This window comes from Mobula birostris, unplaced genomic scaffold (assembly GCF_030028105.1).
Source record: "Mobula birostris isolate sMobBir1 unplaced genomic scaffold, sMobBir1.hap1 scaffold_994, whole genome shotgun sequence".
In the NCBI taxonomy this organism is placed as follows: Eukaryota; Metazoa; Chordata; class Chondrichthyes; order Myliobatiformes; family Myliobatidae; genus Mobula; species Mobula birostris.
In genome coordinates, this window is record NW_027278711.1 from 87,912 (window position 1) to 112,393 (window position 24,482).

The following is a 24,482-nucleotide window of genomic DNA, read 5'->3' on the forward strand; positions in this document are numbered from 1 at the left end:
ATCCAGAGAGGGGTGAATCGTGGAATTCATTGTCACAGACGGCTGAGGAGGCCAAGTCATCGGGTGTACTTCAAGCAGAAGTTGGCAGGTGCTCACTAAGCAAAGGTGTCAAAGGTTAGAGGGGAAAGGCAGGAAAGAGGGGGATTGAGAGGGAAGATAGATTGATGGGCCAAATGGCCTCATTCTTTTATGGTCTTGTGATCTCCTCATTAGATCCACTGGATGTGATTCACTGCCAAGGGTCAGAAATGTGCGAGGCTCCCCTCTGCCTGACTGCCAGTGACAGCACGGGGAAGGAGTCGTCCTACGACACCGACTCAAGCGCGTCCGCGCAGGACGTGGAGAACGGCATCAACCAGAGCGGCCAGCAAGGATTCGTCCGCTCCAAGATTAAGGTAGGCTGTCGGCTCCTCAGACAACTGGCCCTTCGTTGTCGTGCGTACTGGCTGCGGCGAAAACCAGCCTCTCACACCGTTCATACGACCGCTTTGTTACACTGGCAGGAACGGGGGGGGGGGGGTTTACAGTAGTGTGGCGGTTAGCACGATCACCTTCCAGTTCCAGTGCTCAATGATCAGAGTTCGATTCCCTCCACTGCCTCAATGTTTTCCCTTTTTCCCAGGGCAGAAATGGCTGCCACAAGAGGACACAGGTTTAAGGTGCTGAGGAGTAGGTACAGAGGAGATGTCAGGGGTAGGTTTTTTACTCAGAGAGTGGTGAGTGCGTGGAATGGGCTGCCAACGACGGTGGTGGGGGTGGATACGATAGGGTCTTTTAAGAGATTTTTAGATAAGTACATGGAGCTTAGTAAGACAGAGGGCTACAGGTAAGCCAATATCTGACGAGGATGTCATGAACAGAGCAAACACAAAAAGAGAAATAATGTGTGAGATCATGAAAAAGCAAGTAACTTCATTGGACATGTGACTAGGAAAGAGGAGTTAGAATGCACGGTAATTATGGGAAAGATTGAAGGGGAGAAAGCAAGAGGAAGGCAAAGACAAATGATGATGGAGACAGCAGCCAGAGAACTGGAAATGAATACCAATGAATTGATCCACTTGACCCGAAACAGGAGTGTGTGGGCCATGGCAGTCAAAGCTCAAACTGGGCACGGCACCTGATGATGATGATGATAGGTAAGCCTAGTAATTTCTAAGGCAGGAACATGTTCGGCACCACTCTGTGGGCTGAAGGGCCTGTATTGTGCTGCAGGTTTTCTATGTTCTATATTTCTATGAAAGGTTTCTTCCTGTCTGCCATCAGATTTCTGAATGGTCAATAAACCCAAGAATAGGAAATAGGAGCAGGAGTCGGCCGTCTGGCCCGTCGAGCCTGCTCCACCATTCAGTAAGATCATGGCTGATCTGACCATGGACTCATCTCCACCTACCTGCCTTTTCCCCATAACCCTTAATTCCCCTACTACGCAAAAATCTATCCAACCTTGCCTTAAACATATCTACTGACGTAGCCTCCACTGGGCAGGGAATTCCACAGATTCACACCCTCTGGGAAAAGCAGTTCCTCCTCATCTCTGTCCTAAATCTACTCCCCCGAATCTTGAGGCTGTGTCCCCTAGTTCTAGCTTCACCCACCAGTGGAAACAACTTTCCTGCCTCTGTCTTACCTATCCCTTTCATAATTTCATATGCTTCCATAAGATCTCCCCTCATTGTAAATTGGTCATCGTAAATCGTCCCGTGATTAGGCGAGGGTTAAATCGGGGTGGTGAGGCTCAAGGGGCTGTTCTGCGCTGTATCTCACTAAATAAATAACTATAAAATGGTAAGAGGCAATCGAACGGTTGAAAGGAAGAATCCTTTTGCCATGATAGGGGTACAGACAAGGGGAGGGCAAAGATTTAAGGTGGGCGAGAAGAATTTTGCAGTGGATTTGTGGGGGAACCTGTTGCTATCTGAACGGGGTCAGATATAATCACTGTTCAGGAGACATTTGGACAGGAATGTAAATGACCAGGGCATCGAAGGATACAGACCTGGTTAGGGTTAGTAAGCTCTGGGCTTGATTGTTGGCGACAGTTCTTTGGGCCTGCTACGTTGGCGACACCCGCGGGCTGTCACCAGCACGGTCCACGGACCGGCGCAAAACGAAGCATTTCACTGCATGTTTCGATGTACGCGTGACAAGTAAAGCTAATCTTTAATCTCCAAAGTCGTACAACAGGATAGAGGGATGTTCACTTGGAACGGGAGATGAGGAATTTCTTTAGCCAGAGGGTGGTGAATCTGTGGAATTCATTGCCATGGGCAGCTGTGAAGGCCAAGTCTTTATAACCATATAACAATTATAGCACAGAAACAGGCCATCTCTGCCCTTCTAGTCCGTGCCAAACTCTTACTCTCATCTAGTCCCACCGACCTGCACTCATAGAAACATAGAAACATAGAAAATAGGTGCAGGAGTAGGCCATTCGGCCCTTCGAGCCTGCACCACCATTCAGTATGATCATGGCTGATCATCCAACTCAGAACCCTGTACCAGCCTTCCTTCCATACCCTCTGATTCCTTTAGCCACAAGGGCCATATCTAACTCCCTCTTAAATATAGCCAATGAACTGGCCTCAACTGTTCCCTGTGGCAGAGAATTCCACAGATTCATCACTCTCTGCGTGAAGAAGTTTTTCCTCATCTCAGTCCTAAAAGGCTTCCCCTCTATCCTCAAACTGTGACCCCTCGTTCTGGGAGCCCATAACCCTCCATTCCTTTCCTGTCCATATATCTATCCAATTTAACTTTAAATGACAACATCGAACCTGCCTCAAACACTTCTGCTGGAAGCTCGTTCCACACAGCTACCACTCTCTGAGTAAGGAAGTTCCCCCTCAAGTTACCCCTGAACTTTTGCCCTTTAACTCTCAACATGTCCTTGTATATTTAAGGCAGAGGTTGATAGATTCTTGATAGGTCAGGGTGTGAAGGGATACGGGGAGAAGAAGGCAGGAGATTGGGGCTGAGAAGGGAAATGGATCAGCCATGATGAAATGGCGGAGAAGACTAGATGGGCCAAATGGCCCAATTCTGCTCCTTTGTCTTATGGTCTATCAGCACGTCGAGGGAGGACAAGCAATAACAGAATGCAGAATCGTGTTACAGTTACAGAGGAATTGTCTGCCTGCACCGTACTAAGGTGCAAGGGTCATAACGAGATGGATTCTGAGATCAAGAGTCCATCTTATCGAACAAGGGACCGTTCGGTAACGGTGCCCTTGGGCCTGGTGGTACTTGCTTTCAGGTTTTTGTATCTTCTGGGGGGTGGGGGAGAGGAGAGAAGAGATAATGGTTGAGGTGGGAAGGGTCTTCAATTATGCTGCCGGCTTTACTGAGGCAGTGGCAACACTCTGGTAAGTGTATGATTATATAAACCAGTGCTGCAAAGACCCCGCAAGTCAGGCAGCATCTGTGGAGAGGGAATCTGTCAACGGTTCAATTTCCTAAGTAATTTCTAAGGTAAGGACATGATCCGCACGGCTTTGTGGGCCGAAGAGCCTGTATTGTGCTCTATGTTTCCATAGCCCTTTATTTTTCTAAGCTCCATGTACCTATCCAGCAGTCTCTTAAAAGACCCTATCGTTTCCGCCTCCACCACCGTCACCGGCAGCCCCTTCCACGCACTCACCACTCTCCGCGTAAAAAAAAACTTACCCCTGACGTCTCCTCTGTACCTACTTCCAAACACCTTAAAACTGTGCCCTCTCATGATAGCTATTTCAGCCCTGGGAAAAAGCCTCTGACTATGCCTCTCATCGTGTAATACACCTCTATCAGGTCACCTCTCATCCTCCGTCACTCCAAGGAGAAAAGGCTGAGTTCACCCAACCTATTCTCAAAGGACTGCTCCCCAATCCAGGCAACATCCTTGTAAATCTCCTCTGCACCCTTTCTGTGGTTTCCAAATCCTTCCTGTAGTGAGGCAACCAGTGGGCCTGACCAGGGTCCTATACAGCTGCAACATTACCTTTCGGCTCCTAAACTCAATCCCATGGTTGATGAAGGCCAATGCACCATATGCCTTCCTAACCACAGAGTCAACCTGCGCAGCAGCTTTGAGTGTCTTATGGACTCAGACCCCAAGATCCCTCTGATCCTCCACACTGCCAAGAGTCTTACCATTAATTCTATATCCTGCCATCATATTTGACCTACCAAAATGACCCACTTCACACTTAACTGGGTTGAACTACATCTGCCACTTCTCAGCCCAATTCTGCATCCTATCAATGTCCCACTGTAACCTCTGATAGCCCTCCACACTATCCACAACACCCCCAACTTTTGTGTCATCAGCAGATTTACTAACCCGTCCCTCCACTCCTCATCCAGGTCATTTATAAAAATCACAAAGAGTAGGGGTCCCAGAACAAATCTCTGGGGCACACCACTGGTCACCAACATCCATGCAGAATATGACCCATCTACAACCACTCTTTGCCTTCTGTGGGCAAGCCAGTTCTGGATCTACAAAGCAATGTCCCCTTGGATCCCATGCCTCCTTACTTTCTCAATAAGTCTTGCATGGGGTACCTTATCAAATGCCTTGCTGAAATCCATGTACACTACATCTACTGCTCTACCTTCATCAATGTGTTTAGTCACATTCTCAAAAAATTCAATCAGGCTGATAAGGCACGACCTGTCTTTGACAAAGCCATGCTGACTATTCCTAATCATATTATACCTCTCCAAATGTTCATAAATCCTGCCTCTCAGGACCTTCTCCATCAACTTACCAACCACTGAAGTAAGACTCACTGGTCTATAACTTCCTGGGCTATCTCTACTCCCTTTCCTGAATAAGGGAACAACATCTGCAACCCTCCAATCCTCTAGAACCTCTCCTGTCCCCATTAATGATGCAAAGATCATCGCCAGAGGCTCAGCAATCTCCTCTCTCACCTCCCACAGCAGCCTGGTGTACATCTTGTCCGGTCCTGGTGACTTGATGCTTTCCGAAAACTCCAGCACATCCTCTTTCTTAATATCTACATGCTCAAGCTTTTCAGTCCACTGTAAGTCATCCCTACAATCGCCCAGATCCTTTTCCATAGTGAACATTGAAGCAAAGTATTCATTAAGTACTTCTGCTATCTCCTCCTGTTCCATACATACTTTTCCACTGTCACACTTGATTGGTCCTATTCTCTCACGTCTTATCCTCTTGCTCTTCACATACTTGTAGAATGCCTTGGGGTTTTCCTTGATCCTGTCTGCTAAGGCCTTCTCATGGCCCCTTCTGGCTCTCCTAATTTCTTTCTTAAGCTCCTTCCTGCTAGCCTTATAATCTTCTAGATCTCTATCATTACCTAGTTTTTTGAACCTTTGGTAAGCTTCTCTTTTCTTCTTGACTAGACTTACAACAGCCTTTGTACACCACCGTTCCTGTGCCCTACTATCCTTCACCTGTCTCATTGGAACGTACCTGTGCAAAATTCCATGCAAATATCCCCTGAACATTTGCCACATTTCTTCCGTACGTTTCCATGGGAAACATCCTTTCCACATCTACTCTGTCTAGGCCTTTCAACATTCGAAAGGTTTCAATGAGATCCCCCCTCATCTTTCCGAATTCCAATCAGTACAGACCCAGAGCTATCAAATATCCCTTGTATGATAACCCTTTCATTCCCAGTATCATCCTTACGAACCTCCTCTGGACCCTCTCCAATGCCAGCACATCTTTTCTAAGATGAGGGGCCCAAAACTGTTCACAATACTCAAGGTGAGGCCTCACCAGTGCCTTATAAAGCCTCAGCATCACATCCCTGCTCTTGTATTCTAGACCTCTTGAAATGAATGCTAGCATGGCATTTGCCTTCCTCACCACCAACTCGACCTGTAAGTCACCCTTCAGGGTGTTCTGCACAAGGGCTCCCAAGTCTCTTTGCATCTATCCCGTGCTGAAGCCATTTAAACTGCCTACTCCCATCGACCTGCACCGGGACCACACCCCTCCACACCCCTCCCATCCATGTACCTGTCCAAACTTCTATTCCACGTTGAAATCGAGCTCGCACGCACCACTTGTGCGGGCAGCTCGTTCCACACTCTCACCTCCCTCTGACTGGAGAAGTTTCCCCTCATGTTCCCCTTAAACTTTTCACCTTTCACCCTTAACCCATGACCTCTGGTTGTTGTCCCACCCGACCGCAGTGGAAAAAGCCTGCCTGCATTTACCCTATCTGTATACCGCTCATCATTTTGTCTACCTCTGTCAGTGACGGATGCTGACTTTTGAAGATGTCCTCAGTGGCGGGGAGGCTAGTGCTGGTGATGGGGCTGGCTGTCTCTGCAACCATATATCATGGTGGTTGTGATCAGAATCACTGTACCAGTCCACGTTGGAAGAGAGAGAAAGTGTTTAATTACAACCCTAAAACACAAAATAATTGATTGCACAATTCCTCCACCCTTCAGGTCGGTCTTTAGTAGATGCACCTTTAGCAGCAATTACAGCCTTGAGTCTGTGTGGATAGGTCTCTATCAGCTTTGCACGTCTGGACACTGCAATTTTTCCCCATTCTTTACAAAACTGTTCAAGCTGTGTCAGATTGCATGAGGATCGTGAGTGAACAACCCTTTTCAAGTCCAGCCACAAATTCTCAGTTGATTGAGGTCTGGACCCTGACTTGTCCACTCCAGGACATTGACTTTGCTGTTTTTAAGCCATTCCTGTGTAGCTTTGGCTTTATGCTTGGGGTCATGGTCTTGCTGGAAGACAAATCTTCTCCCAAGTTGCAGTTCTCTTGCATACTGCATCAGGTTTTCCTCCAGGATTTCCCTGTATTTTGCTGCATTCATTTTACTCTCTAACTTCACAGTGAAGCATCCCCACAGCATGATACAGCCACCACCATGCTTCATTGTAGGGATGGTGTGTTTTTAATGATGTGTGGAGTTTGGTTTACACCAAACAAAGTGTTTAGTCTGTTGGCCAAAAAGCTCAATTTTTGGCTTCATCAGACCACAGAACCTTCTTCCAGCTGACTTCAGAGTCTCCCACATGCCTTCTGGCAAACCCTAGCTGAGGTTTCATGTGAGTTTTTTTTCAACAGTGGCTTTCTCTTTGCCACTCTCCCATAAAGCTGTGACTGGTGAAGCACCCGGGCAACAGTTGTTATATGCACAGTCTCTCCCATTTCAGTTACTGAAACTTGTAACTCCTCCAGAGTTGTCACAGGTCTCTTGGTGGCCTCCCTCACTAGTCCCCTTCTTGCACGGTCACTCAGTGTTTGAGGACGGCCTGCTCCAGGCAGATTTACAGCTGTAAATCTCCAAGGAACATTCAGTGACTTGGAAATTTTCTTGTATCCATCTCCTGAATTGTGCTTTTCAATAACCTTTTTGTGGAGTTGCTTGGAGTGTTATTTTGTCTTCATGGTGTAGTTTTTGCCAGGATACTGACTCACCAGCAGTTGGACCTTCCAGATACAGGTGTATTTTTACTACAATCAATTGAAACACCTTGACTGCACACAGGTCTCCAAAAACAGATCTCCATTTAACTAATTACGTGACTTTTAAAATCAATTGGCTACACCAGTCATGATTTGGTGTGTCATATTAGGGGAACGTCGACTCAGACCATGAGAGGCCTGCGTCGGGCATTTTCATGCCTTGCAAGGCGCAGATTGGAAGTCTGTGTGGGGCACCACTCCTTGCACAGACACTAGAGCAATGTGTGGTTAAGTGCCTTGCTCAAGGACACAAACACTCTGCCACATCTGAGGCTCGAACTAGCGACCTTCAGATCACTAGATGAATATATTAAAGGGGGTGAATATTCGTGCAATCAATTATTTTGTGTTTTATATTTGTAATTAATTTAGATGTGTTGGCGCATGGCCAAGTGGTTAAGGCTTTGGGCTAGCGATCTGAAGGTCGCTAGTTCGAGCCTTAGCTGAGGCAGCGTGTTGTGTCCTTGAGCAAGGCACTTAACCACACTTTGCTCTGCGACGACACCGGTGCCAAGCTGAATCGGCCCTAGTGTCCTTCCCTTGGACAACATCGGTGGCGTGGAGAGGGGAGACTTGCAGCATGGGCAACTGCCAGTCTTCCATACAACCTTGCCCAGGCCTGGTCCCTGGAAACCTTCCAAGGCACAAATCCATGGTCTCACGAGACTAACGGATGCCTAAAAATTTAGATCACTTGGTAGAGATCTGTTTCCACTTTGACATGAAAGAGTCTTTGTCTGTTGATCAGTGTCAAAAAGACCAAATTGAATCCACTGTGATTCAATGCTGTAAAACGATAAAACATGAAAATCTCCAGGGGATGGGGGTGGGTGATATTTTATAGGCACTGTAAACTTCTGGAGATGTTTGTTTCTGAACTTACACCCAGTTCAGGCAGCTGCCGTCTAACACCCAGAAGGAAAAATTGTTGTCCTCACCTGGTCTGATTCTTGTCCCACCTGCACAACAGCCCATAAGATATTGGAGCAGAATGAGGCCATTCGGCCCATTGAGTCTGCTCTGCCATTCCATCATGGCTAATTCAACATCCCTCTCAACCTCATTCTCCTGCCTTCCCCCCTGTAACCTTCGACGCCCTGACTAATCGAGAACCTATCGGCCTCCGTTTTAAATATGCCCAAAAACTTGGCCTTCATGGCAGTCTGTGGTGATAAAATCCCAGTGAAAGAAATCCCCCTCTATTCAGGTGCAACGTGGAGTGCAGCGGGTGCGGAGGGCGGGGGGCACTGACGGGCTTGCTGGTGGGAGAAGGCAGACCGTTCCTGACCTCGCCCTGTGCGTGTGTGTGTGTGTGTGCAGGTGACCATCGGAGAGTGCGCGGCCGAGAGCTACACCTGCCAGCTGTGCCACAAGACGTTCCAGTTCCAGCGCATGCTGAACCGCCACATGAAGTGTCACAACATGGTGAAGCGACACCTCTGCACCTTCTGCGGCAAAGGCTTTAACGACACGTTCGACCTCAAGAGGCACGTCCGTACGCACACAGGTAACGGGGCGGGGAGGGGTGTGCGAACCGCCTGAACTCCACTCGTATCCTCTCTTTCGGCCATTCAGAACCATCACCATCCTCAGACGCGGGCAGAGAAGTGGCAGCTGCAGTTTAACCCCACTAAGTGCGACGCGTTGCGTCTCGGTAGGTCAAATGCAAAGAGAGAGTTAGAGACAAGATCCTTAATGGTGTTGGTGAACAGAGGGATCTTTGTATCCAAGTTCATAGCTCCCTGAAAGTGGCCACACAGGTTGATTAAGAAGGCAAATGGCATGTTTGGCTTTATTAGTGAAGAAATTGAGTTCAAAAGTCAGGACGTTACGTTGCAGCTTTACAAAATTCGAGCTGGGCTGCACCTGGAGTATTGCATTCAGTTCTGGTTGCCCCACTACAGGGAAGATGTTGAGGCTTCGGAGAGGGTGCAGAAGAGGTTCACCAGGATGCTGCCTGGTTTAGAGGGCATGTGCCATCACGAGAGGCTGGTCAAACTTGGGCTGTTTCCTCTAGACCAACAGACGCTTCGAGGGAGGATCTAATAGAGGTTGATAAGATTATGAGATAGTGTCGACAGACAATGAAATGTTGAATACCAGAGGGTTTGCATTTAAGCTGAGAGGGGGTAATTTCAAAGGGGATGTGAGGAGCAAGTTGTTTTTTTTTACACACAGGGTTTGGGTGCCTGGGGTGGTGGTAGGGGCAGAAACGTCACAAATTTCACGTCACAAGCCGGTGACAATAAACCTGATTCTGAATTTAAGAGACATCTAGATAGGAGACATGAATGTGAGGAAAATAGAAGGATAGGCAGAAGAGATTGGTTTAGTTGGCCTTTTGACTACTAATTTAATTGGTTCAGCACAACATTGTGGGCCGAAGGGCCTGTTCTGACACTGCACTAATCAGAATCTGGTTTAACATCCCTGAGTTTAGGTGGTGAAATGTGTTGTTTTGTGGTAACAGTAGAGTCTGAGGCATATAAAAGTAACAGTGACAATTGTATAAATGTAAATAAGTAATGCAAAAACGAAAGTAGTATGCTGTGAAACCTGTTGTTCTGTAGCAACGGTACAAGGCAGATATAAAAATTTACTATATGTTATTTGAAACAAGTAGTGCAAAAGATGATTATCAAGGTAGTGTTGATGGGTTCACGGACCGTTCAGAGATCGGACGGCAGAGGGGAAGAAGCGGTTCCTGAATCGTTGAGTGCGTGCCTTCATAAACTCGCGTAGAGGATGAAGTTCGGTTATTATCGCCACGCGTACCGAGGTTCTGTGGGAAGGCATTTGGCGTGCAACCTGTACAGGATTTTCCATCCTATCAGGCAGTGCAAAGGGAAACGATGATGGAACGCGGAGCAAACTGTGGCACAGTAGCAGGGCGGCTAGCCTAAGGCTTCACAGCACAGTGACCGTGGTTCAAGTCCCGCCATTGCCTCTGTGGAATTTGCATGTTCCCTTCAGGATCACGTGGGTTTGCTCCAGAAGCTCCAGTTTCCTCCCACGTTCCAGAGACGTGCGGGTTAGTTGTGGGCGCGCTGTGTCGGCACCCGAAGCGTGGCGGCTCCTGGACCGGGCCGGCCGTGGGTGCGAGACCACCCGGTCTCGGCCCAAAACATCGACTGTTTACTCTTTTTCTCCCCCCCCACGGGCGCTGCCCGGCCTGCTGAGCTCCCCCAGCGTTCCGCGTGTGGCGCTTGCAGAATAAAGCATCACGGTTACAAGAGGAGGTGCAGTGCAGGTGGCGAGGTGCGAGGGCCACGGCGACTGGTGCAAAGCCCTTACAGCTCGGGGCGTCGGAGTTGGGAGTTCAGTTCCGGCGTCCTCCCGATGCGTGGGCTTTCTCCGGACCCTCTGGTTTCCCCACGGTCCGGGTGGGTTATTATGTAAATTGTCCCGTGACTAGGCCAGGGTTAACTCAGGGGTGGCTCGAAGGACTGGGTAGGCCTGTTCCGCGCTGTATTGCTAATTAAACACATAAATAAGGGAGGTCGATTATGAGGTCAAGGGTCAATCTCATTGTCCTAGGTGACCTCTGAGGAGTGCAGGGTAGAAGATGTCCATGAACGAGGTGAAACAATGAGAGAATGCACAATTCAGTGTAACAGTGACAGGAAATCAGACAGTAAGCAGCAAGATCATAACAAGTCAGATCGTACTAAGGAACTACAGTATGTAATAGTCTGATAACATCGGAGTAGAACCGCCCCTGGGCCTGGTGGGACGAGCTTTCGGGCTTTTGTATCTTCTGCCCGATGGGAGGAGGGAGAAGGGAGAATATCTGGGGTGGGTGGGTGGGAGGTCTTTGATGACACTGTCTGCTTTACTGACACAGTGAGGAGTGTAGACAGAGTCCACGGAGGGGAGGCTGGTTTTCGTGATGTGCTGAGCTCTGTCCACGACTCTCCGCGGTTTCTCGTGGTCACGTTCCCGTCCCGAGCCGGGATGCATCCAGTTTGGATGCTCTCTGTGGTGCGTTGATAATAGTCAGTGAGGGTTAGCGTGTGTCTTGCTGTAGGAGCCCTGTCTGTGAACTGCTCTCACAGTGGTGTCACTAACAATTTTCAATACAGGCCCTTCGGCCCAACGCATCCATGCCAGCTAAGGTGCTCACTCAAGCTAGTTCTTGGCCTATTTCATATCCACCTGCATACCCCAATGGTTTTTAAAGAGATTCAAGATCGTTTCACGCCATTCCCAGCACACAAGTGTAAAGGACAGCGAAATAATTGTGACTCGGGATCCGATAAAGAACGTTCGTTATGTGCCGTGTCGTACGACATCATCATGATGTGTCACTCCATATGACATCATCATTATGTGCCACATCGTACCGATGGGGCGATCGAGGTCCTTCCACGACCATGATTGTTCTTGGCAAGTTTTTCCTACAGAAGTTGTTTGCCCTTGTTGCCTTCTGGGCAGAGTCAGATGTAGAACACAGTAACTAAAAACAGAATAATTATAAATATATAAGATAGCTTATAGGGTGATTGCATGTCCAACCACTTCCACTGGTAGCTTGTTCACCCCGAGGAAGGGTCCCGGCCTGAAACGTTGACTGTTTATTCCCCTCCATAGATGCCGTCCGACCTGCTGAGTTCTTCTACTCATTAATTCTCTTTTCTTGGGAGAGAGGCTATGTAACTTTTTCCCTAACTATAAACATCATGATTTTATACATCTCCAATAAGGTCACCCCTTATCTCCCGTGATCTGCGGTATAAAGCCATAGGCTCCCCAACCTCTCCCTACAACTTAGGCCCCCCAGTTCCTGGCAAAATCTTCCCAGCACTCTTGACGGCTTAAAGATGCCTTTCCTCTGACTGGTAGAGAGTTGTCCAGCATCCATACCTACAGGCACAGAATTGCAAAGGAAATTACAGTGCCACCGTAGCATTACAAGAGCGCAGATATAAATATTAGAAGAGAAGTAGAGAGAATTTTAAAAATAAGTTACCTCAAACAGTCTAACAGGAGGGGTCATCATTTCCCGGGCTATAGGCTGACTCATTATAGAGTCTAATGGCCGAGGGTAAGAATGATCTCACCGTGTCAGAGAGTTCATCTCCATGGAAACGCCTTGGAAGTACTGTTAGATTAAGCCGTATAATTGTCATTTTCAAAGTTCAAAGTAAGTTTATTATCAAAGTACATGCATGCCTCCATACACACCCCTGAGGTTTGTTTTCTTGCGGGCACAACTCAGTAAGTCAAACAGTCGTAGCAGGGCCGGTGAGAGACCAGACCCGACAGCACGCAGAAGCAGTGTGCACAGTAGCACAACGCTGTACGGTACAGGCGACCCCGGTTCAATTCCCAACGCGGTCCGTAAGGAGTTTGTGCGCTCTCCCCGCGACCGCGTAGGTTTCCTCCGGGTGCTCCGGTTCCCTCCCGCAGTCCAAAGACGTACCGGCTGGTGGGTGAATCGGTGATTGTAAATTGTCCCGTAATTAGGCTGGGGTTAAATCGGGGGTTGCTGGGCGGTGAGGCTGGAAGCACCAGTTCCACACTGCACCTCAATAAATAAATGTTTACAACGACAACAAACGCAAATATAAAAATAAATAAGTAAGCAATAAATATTGAGAACATGAGATGAAGAGTCCTTGAAATTGAGTCCATCGGTTGTGGGAGCATTTCAGTGATGGGGCAATTGAAGTTATCCCCCTTGGTTCAACAGCCTGATGGTTGAGGGGTAATTACTGTCCCTGAACCTGTTTGTGTGGGTCCCGAGGCTCTTCTACCTACTTTCTGATGGAAACAGCGAGATGAGCGCATGTCCTGGGTCCCCTGACGACGGCCGATGCTTTCCTGTGACACTGTTCCGTGTAAGCGTGCCTAATGGCGGGGAGGGCTTTAGCTGTGACGGGCTGGGCCGTATCCACTACTTTTTGTGGAACTTTCTGTTCAAGGGCATTGCTGTTTCCGTACCAGGCCATGATGCAGCCAGTCAATACACTCTCCACTGCACGTCTGTACAAGCTTATCACCGGGTTTTAGATGCCATGCTGAATCTTTGCAAACTCCTTAGGAAGTCGAGGTGCTGCCGTGCTTTCTTTGTGTTGGGCCCGGGACAGGCCCCTTTGAAATGACAACACCGAGGAACTTAAAGTTGCTGACTCTTTGCAGCTTAACAATTTATACCTGCTTCTATTTTATATAACTACTTATGTCTAACTGTTCAGTATGCTTCCTGGTGTCAAAGTATGTATGTACAATTGGTCAGGGTGCCCCCTAGTGGTTACAGTTCTTTATGTTATTCTATAACCTTCTCTGGTTGGTGGTATCACATTATTTGAATAGGGGCTATTTGGTTGGTTAACTCTTATCGACAAATCTGAAAGGAATGTCTCTTGTACAAGAAGGGCTGAGCATGTCGTCTCGCCTTCTTTAGTCTTTTCATGTTCCTTGTTCTTGGCTATTAGACTTCCGCATCTCTCCGTTTCCAATTCCTTTGTTCTGTTTATAAGATGATTGTGAAGCAACAAACTTTGTGCCCCTGTCTTGACTTCTGAAAGAACTTTGGATCAAAAACAGTACTGAATTCTCTCCTCCCTCCCATTCCGACATTCCTAACCCTCTTGATTCTGGGAGTCCAGATAAGATTTTTTTTTAAAAGGTTAGTTTTATTTGTCACATGTTCAACGAAACATACAGTTTTGGAGCTGTAGAAAACTACAGTGCAGAAACAGGCCCTTCAGCCCATCTAGTCAGTGCCTACTCCCATCGACCCACACCAGGACCATAGCTCTCCATACCCCTACCGTCCAAGCCTCTCCAAAATGTTTCGCATCAAATCAGATGGGTACGGATTGTGCTGGGGGCCACAATAGCATCCCCCCCCAACTTACTAACCCGAACCTGTCTGCTTTCGCAACGTGGGAGCACCCAGCGGAAACCCACGCGGTCACGGGGGGAGCGTACGAACTCTTTACAGGCAGCAGTGGGAGTTGAACCCTGATATTGCAGCAGTACTAACATTACACCAAGCGCGACGTCAGTGGGGAAACTTTAGCGATGGACAACTCTGCTGCTGGGCAAAGTCTTTGTAACGGTGTGAGTAGATGGGTTAGGAGAGACTTCAAAGATCCAAAGTACATTTATTATCCGAATAAAACTCTGGGATTCATCTTCTCCAGATAGGCACGAAACAAAGAAACGCCATGGAACCTGTTCAAGAAAATATCAAACACCCAACACGCGATAAAAGAACTAATTGCGCAAATAACAACAAGTGAGTGAACATCAAACATCAAACCAGGAGTCCAGTAGTATTCAGTTTAGTTCAGTTCAACGTCGCGCCACTAGCTCACAGCAGGCCGCAGGGTCGTCCTTCGCCAAAGCGCCCCAGACTCCATCGATCAAAAAACAGCAAAAAAAAGAGGCCAAAATCCAGAAACACATACAACATGAACCTCGAAGCCTCCCAAAACAAGGCCGCGGCTTGGCCGATCAATCCTTGCAACGTGGATCGCAAGAGTCCTGCACGTTCCTCCGACAGCAGACAGCGAAAGGAAGAGGAAGACTGGCTAAACACAAGACGGCCGGCCGTCCTCCATACAAACATAGAAACATAGAAAATAGGTGCAGGAGTAGGCCATTCGGCCCTTTGAACCTGCACCGTCATTCAGTACGATCATGGCTGATCATCCAACTCAGAACCCTGTACCTGCCTTCTCTCCATAACCCCGATCCCTTTAGCCACAAGGGCCATATCGAACTCTCTCTTAAATATAGCCAATGAACTGGCTTCAAATGTTTCCTGTGGCAGAGAATTCCACAGATTCACCACTCTCTGTGTGAAGAAGTTTTTCCTCATCTCGGTCCTAAAAGGCTTCCCCTTTATCCTCAAACTGTGACCCCTTGTTCTGGACTTCCCCAACATCGGGAACAATCTTCCTGCATCGAGCCTGTCCAATCCCTTTAGGATTTTATACTTTTCAATAAGATCCCCCCTCAATCTTCTAAATTCCAGAGAGTATAAGCCCAATTGATCCGGTCTTTCATCATATGAAAGTCCTGCCTTCCCAGGAATCAATCTGGTGAACCTTCTTTGTACTCCCTCTATGGCAAGGATGTCTTTCCTCAGATTAGGGGACCAAAACTGCACACGATACTCCACTCCAACTTTGCTTGGCGCCTCAGTCGGGGAGAAGCAACGGAGTCAATCGTGGACTCGCGCCCCGCCTCCGGACCACGCACTCTGTTCCCAGCCTCACTGAAGTCCCTCGGAGTCAGCAGAGCGCCAGATCGCTCAATCGGCCCAAGAGCACGCCATCAAAGGAAATGTAAATCGGAGGGCTCCAATCACACGCAGCTCAGTCGAGGCATCATATTTGAAAGAAGTAGCTGTTTCGTGAACTATCTGCCAGACGTCGCCATTGGCCGTGTTGTTCACTGGCTCCATCTTGCCCTGAGGGGCAGGTGGCCTTTCCCTGTGCAAACCTGTATGCTGACAGCAGAGGGCAGCACACTCCAGGCTGTGGGGATGTAGCAGACTGCAGATACCGATCCTGATGAAGGGTCTTGACCCGAAATGTGAACTCCTTCCCCTCCACAGACGCTGTCTGACCTGCTGAGTTCCTCCAGCGTTTTGTGTGTTGATTCATACCCCAGGCTATTTTCATTTCTGTTGTTACTAATCATTCTTTTAAAGATTATTATCTTTATCTCTCATACGTACATCGAAACATACAGTCAGACGCATCAATGACTAATGCAGTTCGAGGATCGTTCTGGGGGCAGCCCGTGCTTCTGGCGCCAACATAGCGTGCCCCGCAACTCACTAGCCCCAACCCGTACGTCTTTGGAATCTGCGGGGGACACCAGAGGAGTTGGGGAGGGTGGCACAGTAGTGCAACGCTCTACAGCGCCTGCAGTTAGGGGTTCGATTCCCGCCGCTGCCTGCAAGGAGCCTGTACGTTCTCTGCGTGACCGCGTGGGTTTCCTCCAGGTGCTCCAGGGTCCAAAAAAGACGTAATGTCACCCAATAGGTCACCAGTGGGGGGAGAAAAAGGCTGGCTTGCAGGTGCAACAGGGTATCAAATGGAATATTGGCCTTCGAAGTACGTATACAGAATACAACTCTGAGATTTGCCCTCCCGCAGGCGGCCAGGAAACCGAGAATCACCATGGGAACCATTCAGGAAAACCTCAACCAGTGAACATAGAGACAGAGAAAACCTGCAGCACAATACAGGCCCTTCGGCCCACAAAGCTGTGCCAAACGTGTCCTTACCTGAGAAATTACCTAGGGTTACCCATTTTTCTGAGCTCCATATACCTGTCTTAAAAGACCCTATCATATCCATCTCCATCACTGCCACCGGCAGCCCATTGCACGCTCTCACCACTCTCTGCGTAAAAAAACTTACCCCTGACATCTCCTCTGTACCTGCTTCCAAGCACCTTAAAACTGTGCCCTCTCGTGCTAGCCATTTCAGCCCTGGGAAAAAGCCTCTGACTATCCACATGATCAATGCCTCTCATCATCTTACACACCTCTATCAGGTCACCTCTCATCCTCCGTCGCTCCAAGGAGAAAAGGCCAAGTTCACTCAACCTATTCTCATAAGGCATGCTCCCCAATCCAGGCAACGTTCTTGTAAATCTGCTCTGTACGCTTTCTATGGTTTCCACGTCCTTCCTGTAGTGTAAAGCAGCGGTCCCCAACCACCGGACCGGTACCGGGCCACAAAGCATGCGCTACTAGGCCGCGAGGAAACGATATGAGTCAGCTGCACCTTTTCCTCATTCCCTGTCACTCACTGTTGAACTTGAACATAGGGTTGCTAACTGTCCCGTATTTGCGGGGACATCCCATATATTGGGCTAAATTGGTTTGTCCCATACGGGACGGCCCTTGTCCCATATTTCCCCCGCTAAGGTAGAGCGTTCCTATGAAACCTTTCGTGCCAAAATGGCGTGAAGCGAAGAAGCAATTACCATTAAGTTATATGGGAAAAAACTTTGAGCATTCCCAGACCCAAAAAAGACACATAAAACCTAAAATAACACTAGCATATAGTAAAAGCAGGAATGATATGATAAATACACAGCCTGTATAAAGTAGAAATAATATATGTACAGTCTAGTCGGGAAGATGAAGGCAAAACCGATTTGCGGGAGAGGAAAAAATCGGCACATACGCGCATGCACACATCACATCCGCACGTCAGATATGCACTTGCGCACACAGGTGCCCATGCAAGGCTTCATGGTCATGGTAGTCTTTCTCAGGGTAAACACAAGTGTCCCGTATTAGACTGCTACTTTTGTCCCTTATTTGGCAGTGGGAAAGTTGGCAACCCTAACTGTAAAAGACATGTTCAGGTGAGTTTAACCCTACTTGAACACCACCCCCCCCCCCCCACCACCCCCTGGTCGGCCGGTCCGCAAGAATATTGTTAATATTAAACCGGTCCGCGGTGTAAAAAAGGTTGGGGACCCCTGGTGTAAAGAAACACGGGCAGCGGGAGGTCGAGTCTCAGAGTTGTATTCTGTACACAAACGGCAAAAAGCAAGAGGACCACACACCGAACATCAGACCAACAGTTTGGATCAGTTCAGCATCGAGCCGCTAGCCGCAGTCCGCAGGGTAATGCCTCCCTCGCTGAAGTGTCCCAGACTGTGTCATGCCAACCGCTCAAAAACAGCGGAAAGATGAGAGGAACCAGAATCTAGGAACATATTCAACCAAGTCCCCCATATTGCATCTATAGCCTCTCCTTGCAACATGGATTCCAAGACCCCTGCAGTTTCCTCGGACAGACGCCAACGGGCGAGAGAGGAAGACCGATCACGCGCAGGCAGACGGTGCCGAAGGCCCGCCCGTCCGCCGCTCTCGACCTCGATCCGATCCGAGAGAAGCAGTGGAGCTGGCCGGGGTCTCGCTCCCCATCTCCAGGCTTCCCGGCCCCCGCCCCCCCCCCAGGCCGCGCACGCCCTGCCCCGAACCTCACCGAGCTCCCGCGGAGACGGCGAAGCGCCAGGCCGCTCGGTCGGTCCGAAAGCACGGCATCAAAGTGTAAATCATTGTTAGAGGGACTGAATTTACGGGCAGGAGGGTTATGCTGTAAGCGTACAGGCTAGTGGTGAGGTTGCACGTTAGTACTGCATGGGGTCTGGTCTCCTTGCTTGAGGAGAGAGATCCTGGCTTTACAAGAGAATTCTTAGAAGTGCGGAGGCTCACCAGGTTGATTCCAGAGATGAGGGGGTTCGCCTCCGAGGAGAGATTAATACTCACTGGAATTCAGAAGAATGAGAGGGGATTTTATAGAAACATAAGATTATGAAAGGGGTAGATGAGATAGAGGCAGGAAAGTTGTTTCCACTGGTAGGTGAGACTAGAACCAGGGATCAGAGCCTGAAGATTCATAGAACATTGAACAGTTCTCTGACCTTGGCAATCCATTTGCAAACGTTTTGTCACCGTACGAGGAGACATCATCGGTGCGCTGGTCACTTGCAGTGTGTCCTCCGAATGCTTGGCCTTTATACACGTATCAATCAGCCGGTTGGCCGTCATTACAAGGAATCGATTGTGAGGGAGGGTGGGAGATCTCGTCGCTGATTGGCTGCGTGGCGGACCCTGTGCGTTGAGGTCTGGAATTTTTCCCGCGTCGGCTCATAAGTAGAATCGAGCTCCCCGTGCCTGTTTACAGAGCTGCTGTGCGGAAAACCGCGCTCGCAGGAGTTCTCTTGCGCCACAACTTCCACTGGCGCCCGGGCGAGTTTGCGCCCCTCCTGGTCGTCGTGGGTAGAGACGAGAGAGAGTTGGTCATGCAGTTTCACCGCCAGCTGACGTACATTGCCAAGATCGGGGAACAGCTGAACCCAACCACATTTCCGAGTTATTTCCATTCAGGACATGCCCTCTTCTCATTGCTACCATCAGGGAGGAGGTGCAGGAGCCTGAATCAGATCAGAATCGGGTTTAACATCACCGGCATATGTCGTGAAATTTTTTAACTTTGCAGCAGCAGTACAATGCAATACAATAATAATAGAGGGGAAAAACTGAATTACAGTAAGTTTTATATAGTAAATGGTTAAATTAAATACGTAGTGGAATAACACACTTTTAAAAAAAAGTAGTGAGGTAGTGCTCATGGGTTCAATGTCCATTCAAAAATCTGATAACAGAGGGGAAGAAGCTGTTCCTGAATCGTTGAGTGTGTGTCTTCAGGCTCCTGTACCTCCTCCCTGGTGGTAGCAACGAGAAGAGGGCACGTCCTGGGTGATGGGGGTCCTTAATGATGGATGCTGCCTTTCTGAGGCATCGCTCCTTGGAGATGTCCTGGATGCTACGGAGACCAGTGCCCGTGATGGAGCTGACTGAGTTTACAACTCTCTGCAGCTTACTTCGATCCTGTTCAGTAGCCCCCTCTCCCCATACCAGACGGTGATGCAGCCAGTCAGAATGCTCTCCACGGCATATCTGTAGAAATTTGCAAGTGTTTTTGGAGACATCTCCTCAAATTCCCAGTGAAATAAATCTGCTGCCGTGCCTTCTCTGTAGCTGCAAAGACACATTCAACGTTTTGAGAACAACTTCTTCCCCTCCACTATCAGATTTTGGAAAAGACAATGAACGCATGGACCCCACCTCACAATTTTGTCTCTCTTTTTGCACTACTTGCATATATTTTGTGATCTATAGCTTGTTATCATTACGTATTGCACTGTACTGCTGTCGCAAAGCAACACATTTCACTACGTATGCCGGTGATATCAAACCTGATCCTGATCTTATTGAAGCAACACACCTCAAAACGCTGGAGGATCTCAGCAGGCCAGGCAGCACCTATGGAGAAGAGTAAACAGTCCACATTTCAGGCCAAGACCCTCCATCGGGACTGGCCTGAATCTGATCTCATTGAATGGGGGAAGGTGAACCAGAATGGCCCGCCCTGCTCTTTTAGCTTGTGTAAAACTACTGTGTTTAACAGCTTTGCAACGAAGGCCAATATTTCATTAACCTTCTCTGGTTGTGAGTCTGAGGACCCAGATAGCCATCATTATCTCCCAGATTTTGGGTGGCGGAGTGGAGACACGCTTCTACCAAAGGAGGTGTGAGGTGCTCCTTCCCTCCACTAGCCTGCAAGTCACCCTTGGGCGAGGTGCAGCACCTGTTTAGCCCCCTGATCAGGGTCACATGAAGCCATGGGATCAGGTGGTAGATAGTCATATGAGCAGCCGGTTCACATCACAAGCATCACAAGTCCTGGTTATGTGACCACTGACACCAGGCAGACAACCTCCAAAGCTTATTGATAATGACGTCTTGTAAAGGCACTGCCCAGAAGAAGGCGATGCCCAAACCACTTCTGTAGAAGCATTTGCCAAGAACAATCACGGTCAAAGACCATAATCGCTGATGTCATACCACATGGCACATAATGATGATGTCATATGACAAGGAAGATAATGATGATGATTGGGTAGGACACACAAAATGTTGGAGGAACTCAGCAGTTCAGTCAGTATCTATGGAAAGGAATAAACAGTCGATGTTTTGGGCTGAGACCCTTCATCTAGGACTTAAACATCAACTATGTATTCCTCTCCACAGATGCTGCCTGGCCTGCCGTGTTCCTCTGGCATTTTGTGTGAGTCACTCTGGTTTTCCACTATCTGCGTTCAAGATTATTTGACATAATTTCTGGTACAGAAGGGTAAAGGAGAATAAAATTCTCCAGAAACTTGTAGCTATCGTGTAGGAGTACACTTTAAAGCCACCACTCCCTAAACTTCTCAAGACACTTCTGTAAAAAAAAAAACCAGAGGGGATAAGATGAGGAACGGGCATTCGGCCCCTCGAGCTCTGCCGGTCAACGAGGCCTTGTTTTCCTGCTCTCTTTGACTGAGGGCAGTTAGTTCATGGTCTGCCTACACCGACCTGGGTTCAGCCTTCATCCCCTGTGCCTGCAGTCTCCACGTTGCTGGGATAGAACCTGGAAGGGAGATGGTGCGGACATGTAAAAGATTGGTTACAGGGAGAATTAGTGGGGAACTAGGTTTAGCCTTATTTGTCGCACGTACAGTGAGATGCCTCGTTTGCGCCAATGACCAAACCCCGTCCGAGGATGTGCTGGGGGGGGCCCAGCCCGCGAGCGCCACAACGCACTAGCCCGAACCCGTACATCTTTGGAATGCGGGTGGAAATCTACGCCGGTGTGGGGAGGTCATGCGGACTCCTCGCAGACAGGCGCAGGGATTGACCCCCGACCCCTGGCGCTGTACAGTGTGACACTGGGACAGGGTTGCATTTGACAGCTGTCACAGGCTTTATGGGCCGAATGGCCTCTAATGTCATGAATGATAAGTGCCTCGTCGTGCATGTGGGGCAATTTTGGTTTTAACAGTGGCGGGTGTCTGGAATGTGCTGCGATGAGGGGGGAGGTGTTTCAGAGGCTCTTATAGGCACATGGTTGTGTGTGTGGGGGGGGGGTGTATAGAGATTCCAAAGACAGAAGGAATTGGTTGAGCTCGACATTTAAGTACCAGTTTAACCAGGGTGGGACGGTAGTATAGTGGTTAGCACATCGCATTACAGTATCAGCAACCTGGGTTCAATTCCCGATGCTGTCTGCGAGGAGTTTGTACGTTCTCCCCGTGACCCCGTGGGTTCCCCCCGGGTGCTCCAGTTTCCTCCCACAGTCCGAAGGCCTACAGCTTGGTAGGTTAATTGGTCAGCGTAAATTGTCCCGTGATTAGGGTTAAATTGGGAGACTGCTGGGGCACTGGGACACTGTGTCTCACTCACTCACTCACGCGTAAAACAAACAAGAAACAAGTACAGCAGAATGTTGTGGGCCAAAGGGCCTGTTCTTGTCCGATGTTCTATGAAGCATGGAGTGATCCAGCACAGAAATAACCCTGTTGGCCTGCTAGGTTTGCATCCTTTCCTAATCCCATGTGATATGATCCCCACATTCCCACTGTATCCCTATATCAATCGGTCAGAAGCCAGTACCCAGCCTGTGATATATATATCTATCTATCTCTCCCTCTCTCTCTCTCTCACTCACCCAGCGCCAGAGGCCAAGATCGAACTTGGGGTCCCCGGGTCTCTGGGCCAGCGGCTCAACCCGCTAGGCCACCGCGGCACAGATGGTGGAGGGCGGTGTAGGCTGTTTGAGGAGGTGCGCTTCCAGCCCTGGCGTGCCGCCGGCTAACGTCTGTCTTTGTCCAAGCAGGGATTCGCCCATATAAGTGCGACCTGTGCGAGAAGGCCTTCACCCAACGCTGCTCGCTGGAGTCCCACCTCAAGAAGATCCACGGCGTCCACCAGGCCTACGCCTACAAGGAACGACGGACCAAGCTCTACGTGTGTGAGGACTGCGGCTTCACGGCCGAGAGTCAGGAGGGACACTTCGTCCACATGAGGGAAAGGCACCCGGACAGCCCCTCGCCGCGCAAGAGCGCCAAGAAGATGGCAGTACTGCAGTCTGGCCTCGCCTCGTCTTCCTGATGCCCCGTCTGCTCCCCCCTCCCACTCACTGGTGGCGAGTTGCGGTGGGTGAGGGGGGAGGTGGACTTGGAGTGCCATACCAGCCCGTCTCAACACCGCTGTAACGCCCAGCTTTGGCCGGATCGCTCGCGATGACGGGAGTGTTTCCGCCAGCTCCTTCCCTCTCCACCCTCCAACATCCCCTCAAGCGCCTCTCCGCCGCCGACCGGAAAGAGCAGGAGAAGATTTCACGGAAGTTGCCTCAGGCGGGGCCAACCGAAGCGACTCCAACCCGCCACGGTCAGAAACTGGTCGGGGGGGGGGGGGGCCGCGATCAAGACTCGTCCTGCTGATCACGCCGGCGCTGACGGCTCCGAAGCCGTGCCTGGAAACCCCCGCGTCTCTGCCACCCCCAGCCTTTTGCACTGACCCGGATCAGCTATCTACTTTGCAGACCCCACACCTGCACCTTGTTGGAGTTCCGGTCGCCGACCTTAGTCCTCTGGCCCGAAACTTTGACTGTCCCACTTCCCAAAACGGTTGCTACCTGATCCCACTAACTTACCTCCGGAGCTATTTTCAACGAGGGGAAAAAGGAGTAAGAATGGCACTTTTTTTTTTAAAACAGTTGCTGCTCGACGAGGCTGATGGACTTCATGGGTATCGCTGACCACAGTTGTCCTCTCCCCGCCCAACCGACCTGCTTCCAAGAGGAATCACGGGCACGTGGTCACGATGGACCTGGAGATACTGACACTTGCTGCTGTCAACTTTCAACTTCTGGGGACTTGGGTGGGATAGAGTGGGTGAGGTGGGGGAGTTTGGGGAATGTAGGGGAATGGAGTGCTGAGTGGATGCTGCTTAGTATCTATGGCATTGAGCACTTTTTTATATCATAAGAGAACTGGGAAAAGCAACATCTGTCTTGACAAATGGTGGTGAAACAAATAATTCTGTAGGCAGTACATATAATTTCTTAACTAACTGGAACTTTCACCCTTCTGATTCTTACAGGACTTTTGGATTTGATTTGCAGATAATTTAGTTTAAAATTTTCTGCTCAGGGATTTTGTGCAACAGGTGCATATTTTAAAGACACAGTTGTGGGGCTTCTGAGTGGTAGATATGGAATGAAGCTCTCTCCACACTGTCCCATCACACACTCCCGGGGTCAGACACGGAGTGAAACTCCCTCCACACCGTCCTATCACACACTCCCGGGGTCAGACACAGAGTGAAATTCCCTCCACACCGTCCCATCACACACTCCCGGGGGTCAGACACAGAGTGAATCTCCCTCCACACCGTCCCATCACACACTCCCCAGGGTCAGACACAGAGTGAAGCTCCCTCCCCACTGTCCCATCACACACTCCCGGGGTCAGACACAGAGTGAAACTCCCTCCACACCGTCCCATCACACACTCCCGGGGTCAGACACAGAGTGAAGCTCCCTCCACACCGTCCCATCACACACTCCCGGGGTCAGACACAGAGTGAAGCTCCCTCCACACCGTCCCATCACACACTCCCCAGTGTCA

General features: G+C 49.3%; 1 protein-coding gene across 1 annotated transcript; it reads left to right on the top strand.

Annotated features, from left to right (window-relative positions):
* Window positions 1-219: 219 nt before the first annotated feature.
* Window positions 220-23,740, top strand: LOC140193879 (putative transcription factor Ovo-like 1). The gene is made up of 3 exons (XM_072251014.1): window positions 220-395; window positions 8,796-8,982; window positions 22,688-23,740. Exons 1-3 carry the CDS (start codon window positions 249-251, stop codon window positions 22,960-22,962), a joined length of 609 nt encoding a protein of 202 aa, XP_072107115.1. The 5' UTR covers window positions 220-248; the 3' UTR covers window positions 22,963-23,740.
* Window positions 23,741-24,482: the final 742 nt, after the last annotated feature.

Bases quoted from the DNA above. Each gene is read 5' to 3' on its own strand.
- LOC140193879 (XM_072251014.1), top strand. From the start codon at position 249: ATGTGCGAGGCTCCCCTCTGCCTGACTGCCAGTGACAGCACGGGGAAG. The intron at 396-8,795 runs GTAGGCTGTCGG...GTGTGTGTGCAG, and splicing joins TCGTCCGCTCCAAGATTAAG to GTGACCATCGGAGAGTGCGC. The intron at 8,983-22,687 runs GTAACGGGGCGG...TTGTCCAAGCAG, and splicing joins GCACGTCCGTACGCACACAG to GGATTCGCCCATATAAGTGC.